Below are 9,123 nucleotides of genomic sequence, written 5' to 3'. Positions count from 1 at the left end.
AAGTTGATAAAAAATTTACAATTTTAAAATACTCATAACTCGCGTTAATAATAAAATATAATAAAAAGCATATGAGGTTGTTTAGATAATAATCTTACCTTTAGCTTTTATAAGAGGTCAATTTACTCTAATTTTTAAGCTAACGGAGCTATACGTGTTCTGCTTTGCGTATAATTTCCTATGTTACGCATTTGTAAGACGGAGACAACGCATGCGGGTATCACGTCCTCATAATATCTATTCATTTTATAATCTATTAAAGAATAAGTTGTTAGGATAAATTGTTGTTGCATTATTATAACTTATAATTTACAGTGTATTGAACTGTTTATCTGTTTTTACTTTTCAGATAGATAATAATATGATACAATAATACCTTATTTATACCAATCTAATTCACATTATGGCACCCCATACTATATGTTTTTTACAATATCAAAAATTAAATGTACAATGTACATAATAATACTTTATACAGTATAGTAATATAATGTTAGTAGTTCATAATTATATATAATACCACTTAAAATGAATATGTTCAGTTAGAGTGTAAGTAATGATTAACATATTATGCTAACCTATGATAATCAGCAACACAGTAAATTTTATTGTCAATATCCACTGTAAATGGTATTCCATCCAAACAACCATTGCAAACGCAGCACCGAAAACAACCAGGATGAAAGGATTTTCCCATAGCTTGTAAAATCATTTCCATTATTAAATGTCCACATATCGAACATTTCTCAGCAGTTTGTTGAAAACCTATGTACTAAAATAAACAACAAAAACATCAAATCACAATATTAACTGTCAAGAAAAAAAAATATTTTATACTGTAATTTTTAACAAATATAAAGTATCAAAACTTTCTATAAACATATTATAATTATTTGAAAAATTCAAATTACGAAATTAAACATTTTACTATTTTACTTTAGAAAATGTATTGGATTTAATTGATAGAACCCCGTCCATACTAATTTTAGCATAAAAATATATTTATTTAAAATTTAAATATAAAATTATAAGAATTGAATGACAATATTAATTGAGATAGTGAATTTAATTATTTTTGGTGGTCGCTATAGCATTACAAAAAACCAGTAGCGCCCAACCACTGCAAAATATGTTCTATGTATTATTATTATAAACAAACAATATTATGTTTAATTATTTAAAGTTAATACCATGTAATCTTCTTCACAGTACACTCTTCCATAAACATTATAGAAAGCTTTACCACGAAGTGCACGACCACAAGCACAACATATGAAACAATTAGTGTGATACAAATTTCCCATTGCTTGACAAGCCTGGCCAGCACCAGTAACTTTATTACCACAAGTATGACATATTCCTAAATAAGATTAATTCAATTATGTAAAATCATTTAAATAGTTGTATTTTATTAAGGTTAAAAATAATAAAACCGACCAAAATATTCTCCACCAACAGCAACTTCTTGAGTTTCCATCTGCTCTTCTAACTGTCTAGTTAGTTCTTCAATTTTCTTTTCTGCTTCTGTCGGCCCCTAAAATTAAAGTAAAAGTGTTAACCAAGTGAAAGTTTATTGGAACAATATAGTTTTATAAATTCAACAATTCAATTATTGTACTTCCACAAATGGTTGTTTAAATTAACCATTATCAAATTATGATAACTAAATAAGAAATTTAAAATATTTTGTCTTTCATTAACTACAATTAAAATAGCCATGAATGCATACAAGTACTATATTTAATTATATAATAATTGAAATAAAATTACCATTGGTCTAGGTGGAGTAACATTATATGGAAGAAGATTTTTAGCTGGTTGTTTAATTTTAATAGGTAAAGGAGGTGTTGGTGAAGTCCGTGTTAATTTATTTTGATGTATCGGTGACTCCTGTTGATATGCTGATGCTGTTTGAAAAATTTTAGGCATGGTATTATGTTGTTTTTGAGATCTAGATTCGGCAAGTGCTGGTTGCCCTACTACACACATCTGTGATGCTACTGATGTTGATTTTGGTGTTACTGGATCTTGAGAATAGCTTACATTATTTGCAGAATTATATGATCTCATGTTTTGAGGATTTGTTTGAGACGCATACTCTGATAAAGCTTTTATTGCTTGTGGAACAATAGTAGGTATGGGTTTTATGTATGGTGTAGCATGTTGAGCTGGGTAACGGCTAATGTGATCAATAGATTGTGTGGGTACTTGTGGACCAGGTTTAGCAGGTTCATAACAATTTGAATTTTTATTAGTATCGGATAAAGTTTCATAAACAGGTGGTGCTTCATAAGGTGGAACTTCCTTTCCCATAGGTGGAATGTATTTGGGGTAGCTGACTGGAACTTGGGGTTGGGCTTTACGGTAAGTTGATTCATATAGCGCTGAAGAACCTTCACAAGAAACTATGCTAGTTCTAGGGCTGGAATGTCTTGAGTCTTGAGATCCACCACTGGAATGTGAACCTGGTCTAGGTCTTTGATGGTAATATGTAGGAGTTTGAGTAGAGGAGCGACCACCATTATAAAAATCAACATTCTCATATAAAGGAGATGATTTTAATTCATGACTAATAGACCCAATACTAGCACGAGGACTTGGCGAGTCTCGATTTCCGATTGATGTGCAATATGGTGGTGGACTTGATAATGAAGGTTTTAATGTCATATTGCTTCTAGGATATTTACCTTGATCAATGTTGGAATGTAAATATGAATTGTTAGTACCGTTCATACTATCAAAAGAATTATTACTTTGTAATCTATCTGTTGAGTTAGATAAATCCATTGATTTAAATGGAAATAACTTGGAATGTGTAGGAGATTTTGGATCACTAACTTTTAAATTTGAAACACAATTTAATATGTAATTATTAATATCTTGATCAGTCAGCACAGCCGGTTTAATTGAATTAATTGAATCTGAAACTCTATTGTTCATTATGTTTGATTCTGTTTTAACTAAAATTTTTCCATAACCAATGTTTGATAGTAGTTTTTCATTCTTTTTTTCTGGACTTGTTTTTTCGGTTGTACTTGGTGAGTAATTGTTTTTTTGACGTTTGTCCATAATAATTTCACTGAAAAAAAAAAATTTAACATTATTATAACACTTTAATTTGATTTAAAAGCTATAGTTCAAAATACAAAGTTACATTACATAATTGAAAGCAACACAATCCTATATAGTATATAATACATATAAAACTTACAGCCTCTTATTTTTAATTATTGTTAACCTGCACAATTTTTTGTATAAATAATTGGAATTTTATTTTTATACTAAATATGAACCCAAGTCTAATTATTACAATTATATATTATAATGTACAATAAACTATGAACTATTTACAATCAATACAAATAAATATTTCTCTTTATATAATGAATATGGAATTTAGTAAACATTGCAATTAAAGGAAAGAAAACGTAGAAATCGATTTTGAATAGATTCTACATCTTTTATTAAAAAATAGTTGATATGGTGATCAAAGAGATTAATTATATTTGAGACATGAACAAACGAACAAAGGATAGTAAAGGGTATTTAAAGTTACAATGCTATTTACATTATTACAATTTTGACTAATGATTCCTAACTGTCTTGCGACCTTATTAATAATTATAGAGATATGGAGATTAAAAGTTAAATCAGATGTAAACTAGGTAATGCCCAAATACCTAATATATATAACAATATGCTACATAAAGTTTGATCTTAAATAAGAAGAATGTATAATATGCGATTTTTCAATAAAAAGAGATAACTCAGAATTTAGATAGGTTTAAACTCATATAATTTCCAATGCACAATTTTTAAACTGTATTAATAGATCCAAGTAATTTGCAATCATTAGCAAAAGAATATAATTTAGTAAATTGCAGATTTGAGATTGTATAATTTATAAAAATATTGAATAAAAGTGAGGAATGGTGAGAACCTTACTGAACTGCAGAAAAAACATGATTAGGATAAAATAAAAAAAAATGTTAAATTTAATAATTTGAAGTCTGTTAGTAACGAAAGATGTTAACCAAGACAGAATAAGATTACTTAACACGAAATTATTTAATTTCTGTGATAATAAGATTAGGGTTATAAAGGAGTGATGTTTTACAAATACACTAGAAAAGTAGTTAGTGAAAATAACTTCTATACTAATTCTTTTAGGTATGTATTATAAACAAGGTTGATGTATTACAAAGAAATAATTATTAGAAGGTCGATGAATAATTATGAACAGGGCTAGGATTTATATGCAATAAAAAATTGTAAAATATGCATTTTATATAACAAAATATGCAAAAATATGCATTTAATTTTTTATAAGATAAACACTAAAATATAGTTACAAAAAAATATTTATTTATTAAATTACATCAATGATAGGCTGTTTGTTTTAAAATAATATAATTTAGAAATAAAATAAAATAAAATAATTTAAAAATAAAATGTATAATTCACATTAACTATGTGCGTGTTACATGAAATAAAAAAAAACCAAGACAAAAAAACCAAGTTTTATGAAATATACTATAAAACATGCATTATTTACATTCTTATAATTGAAAAATGCAATAATATTAATTTTATTCAATATATGCAATAATATGCATTTTATCCAAAATATGCAAAAACATGCAAAATAAAAATACCACCATTTATCTCATCATGAGGTAATTCGTGGACATTACTGACAAAATCAATAATCAGAAGTAGCAAAAAAAACATGCTGTCGCATATAAATCCTAGCCCTGGTTATGAATTATGATTAAGGGGACACTGGAACATGCATATGTTATATTATGTTCAATACAACCAATTTGGTTAGCTTTAATATTAGAGAGATTTGACCAATTTATAAATTCAAAGGTTTGAAATACATCTCATAAACTTTCATAGGTAATATAATTTTAAAGCAAGTTTTAAAATTTCAGTATACATGCGGGTTTGCATTCTTTCTCTATAAGAGCAAATACCTTAAGCAAAGGTGATCACCCACATAGCTATTCTATTAAATTTTAATCAATATTATTTATACCAAGCTCCGACAACTAATAAATATAGAAACTCACCAAATGTTACCAAATAATTATTCAGAGTTAAATACCCAGTTTTTTTTTTGTGGTAGGTACTACCTATAATTTTTTATTGTATATTTTGTAGTATTTTGTAGTATTGCTAAACTAAAAATGTATATTAACTTTAAAATGTGTGGATATTATTAAAAAAAATAAAAACATAATATTTACTATTAATGCTTATACAAACAAAGATAAAATATGTACAAAAATCTTAAATGTGGAAATAATTTTTTTCAAAATTCCAAAGTTTTTTTATTACCTACTGTATTTATTATTAAAAAAATTATTATTTTATTTTCCCATGAAAACATTCTTGGCAAATAAGATGGCATTCTAACTACTCAACAGGTTTATAATATGTTTGCCTTACACTTCACATTACAGTCATAGATATAAGAAATGATAGGACATGCCTATACCAGTTTCGTCCAGGGTTGTGTGCTTTTTTGGGGAAGAAAGAACGTAAAGAGAGAAAGACGATTTGGGGCTTTTTTTAAGGTTATGTCCAAAAACTGTTTACAATATTTGTCAATTTCAAATTTGTATTTTGATTGCTGTGCCTGAAAATGGAAATTGAAATACTCAAATTACTCTTAACTTTGAGTACATAATTAATTGTAATTAGAATATAGAATAATATAGATCGTTAATTATTACTAATTAATCATTAATGTTATTTATTATCATATCAATATTTGCCCCATATAACATTAAAAACGTATCCCTAAATTGTCTAGTGATAAGTTCTTATATCCTATCCATTGTTATATTATCTATAATTACAGCGTCTTCAACAAACCTTATTGCTATATAAGATTTTTTTTATTTATTCTATCATAACCAGATACAATATTGTTATAATATTAGTTTTTCATTTCAAATTCTTCAATTTTCAATTATTTTACTAATACAAATTAAAGATTATAGACTCAAAATATTACTGAAAATAGTACAAACAAAAATATAATACAAAAAAGGGAGATAACATAGTATAATATATCATAAATGACTAATACAAATATTATCTATAAGTTACAATTTACAAAATGTGCTGGTACATGTAACGAAAATAATCAATTAAATAGATATAATGTAAGCCGTCTGTAGACAGGCACGTCTCAGTATAAGATCACTGACTATGGTTGAATTGTGATAGTACTATAACTAACATCATTAAAATAAAATAAATGTTCTATTCCGTGTAGCCCCTAAAAAGTTAAATAACGATAATTGCTGACTTGCTAACTAATTATTAATATTTACTAGAAAATAATATTATTCTGATCTATAACGTATTTTACTACAAATACCACACATATTTATATTATACTATACTAATAATAATTACAATATGTTTCAATTTTCATAATCTACTTCAATAGCTGACAGCATTTAATTTTAAGATTTACTTTAGGGTTGCTGCTTGTAATTTAGCAAATTTAACAACAAATTACCTGTAAAGATACCTACTGAATTCATTTGATAAATCTTATACTTAATGGCTAATACTATAAACAGGTAAAACAAGAATAGGTTGTTGAATTAGGTAATACTAAATTAAATACATAAGTATGAACCGTAACTTGAAATTAAAATTTTTAAATGAGATAATTTGACAATATTTCAGTAATAAAATTATTTTTTATATGTACTTAAGCATAAAATATAAAAAGCCAAAAAAAAAAAAAGCATAAAATATATACCAGCCTATTGTTAATACTTGTAACACCTAATCAATAGATGTGAAATGATGTGTAAAACAGAACTCTACTTTTCTAGTTCCATACTCTGTTTCATCTAAGAGTGAACCACTTGGCTGACCAAACCACGTTTTTACCACGCATCCCAACCACAATCCAGACATCGGTGAGAGCGTTTGCACAGGCGCTCGATGACGGCCCGCAATGACTGTCTGCCAATCACAGAATGCATAGCCATCACATGGGGGGGGGGATGGGTCAGGCACTGTTCGGCGGCTCAGTCTGCATGCGCAAAAGCGGTCTACTCTTAGATGGAACAAAGTGTAACATATATTAAGTTATATCGCTCAATATATTAAAATAAAATAAATTCAGTTAAATTGAATTCCATGGAAATATAAGTAATAATTGAGGCAATAATATTTACATAATAAATGTATATATTGTAATTATATTATGTTACTGTAAGCATAATCAAAACCTATTTTATCGCTGTTTATTAGACTCGATATATTAATAGTATGGTGAAATTAAAAGTTAATCATAAAGGTATAATATGACAGTCGATTACTCGGTCGATTAATACCTAATAAGGAAGTTGATTTGCTTTCAATAGGTATAAGTTTAAATATCCATACAAAACAAAGCTAGGTACATCAATAGGGAACTTTTAATCTAGCTATGCTAACAATAAATGTTTAATATTTAATCGCAAACTCAAAAACAAAAACCAGTAATGAATGTAAATAGTGTATTGCATAGAATAATACAGAATAAGTATTGAGAGTAACTTATTTTGTTTACTTGATAAAAATCAATGTTCGTCTATTAAATGATTTTAAGTGGGTATTGGTAATAGTTCTAATTATAAATGCGTAGGTACTGGACAAAAATTGTATTCATTACCATATGACAAAATAAATAATTATACCAAGTCATAAGTAACAAGTGTTTAGTTGGCAGGCAGAAACTACCTAATTAATAACGTTGAATAAAAGAACCAAATTGAAAGTGGCAAATGCTAACCCACTGTAACCTTAACGTTAACAGTCCTGTGTATATCAAATTGGGTACCTTGAATATATTTTGCTTTGGGCAGATGAACTCTCGGATGACTATGATAATGGTTCTCTACCACATAGTAACAGTGTTCAACCAACAAATTATTTCAAAATAAGATGACCCGTGTACAGTTTTAGGTGACTATTACCTGTGAGTCTCAAGATGACTTGTGGCGACAGTCTGTCGACATTGGTCCTGCAACGGTGAATCGAAGCATAATCGCAGACAGGACTCGGCTAAATCGGGAAGGACTGTGGCAGCCAACAGCTGGCGATGCGTCGCAACGAACGAGGAGGCGTACTACTCTGCTGATACTTCGGCGGTTGCAACTGCTGTTGCGGTGTCTGGAAAAACGGATGCTGAACGGGAAAAGTAAACCTCGGCGGCGCCGGGCGACAATGACGACGCTGCGAGACGAATAATAATAATAATAATAATAATAATAATAATAATAACAACGTGAATATAAGAAGAAGTTCGGGTGCGTGCGTGCGTGTGATATGATATTATAATCACGAATTCACGAAACGGCCTCGCGGCTCGCGGCGCACGGCAGTTCGTCGGCAGCTGTCGTGAACAGTGATGTTGTGTAATGCCGTTCGGTGAGTGGTGGTTGGAGGCACGCGGCGTCTTCGTGAGCCGGTCGCATGACTGGTCGGAGGAGGAGGGGGGGAAGCACACTGTAACGGGTTGACGAAGGTCGAAGGGGCCGCGCGCAGGTAAGCATAAAAGTATATAATATTATTATTATATGTATACAATATTATACATTGTATATTTTTTTGTAGTAATGACAACAGTGGCAGCTATTGAAAATACGATACACTCGCGCACGCGCACTACCGCGAATAATGCAGTTGCAAGCGCACGCACACAGTAACGATAACAAAGAACGCGGCGGGCAGGTGGCCCTTTTCTGAGCCGCCAGCGACGACTTCTGCCGGACCAATGTGACCAACTAGACAATCTAGCGTTTGTTGTTGGCACCCTCGCACTCGGGAAATATAATGAATTAAATAAATAATACTATAATTTCGCGTAGGTAGATTATTCAGATAAATATTTTACAATATTTTGGATAGAAGTTTGACTTAGGCAAGTAACTAAGGTATCTTAATCACCAAATTAAATTTTTTTAGTTACCTAATCATTGGCTTTTTAGAATATATATTACATTTTTTTATGGTACAATAATAATAATTATAATATGGTTTTATTGTATGTACTAACAACTCAACAATTGTACAAATATTTAAAATAGATTAACTACTAAATAA

At 29.2% G+C, this 9,123-nt stretch overlaps 1 protein-coding gene across 1 annotated transcript in view; it reads right to left on the bottom strand.

Annotated features, from left to right (window-relative positions):
- Positions 1–8,450, bottom strand: part of LOC100164991 (Wilms tumor protein 1-interacting protein) — a 13,053-nt gene extending 4,603 nt beyond the window's left edge. Inside the window, exons 1-5 of the mRNA XM_001951006.5 lie at positions 7,995–8,450; positions 1,771–3,079; positions 1,438–1,534; positions 1,191–1,360; positions 579–772 (exon numbers count right to left, since the gene is read on the bottom strand). Coding sequence (XP_001951041.1) covers positions 579–772; positions 1,191–1,360; positions 1,438–1,534; positions 1,771–3,069 — 1,760 coding nt within the window. The 5' untranslated portion in view covers positions 3,070–3,079; positions 7,995–8,450. The remainder of the gene's footprint in view (positions 1–578; positions 773–1,190; positions 1,361–1,437; positions 1,535–1,770; positions 3,080–7,994) is intronic.
- Between the last annotated feature and the right edge of the window lie 673 nt (positions 8,451–9,123).

Source organism: Acyrthosiphon pisum, chromosome X, assembly GCF_005508785.2.
Source record: "Acyrthosiphon pisum isolate AL4f chromosome X, pea_aphid_22Mar2018_4r6ur, whole genome shotgun sequence".
In the NCBI taxonomy this organism is placed as follows: Eukaryota; Metazoa; Arthropoda; class Insecta; order Hemiptera; family Aphididae; genus Acyrthosiphon; species Acyrthosiphon pisum.
This window is presented reverse-complemented; position numbering and strand designations above follow the sequence as displayed.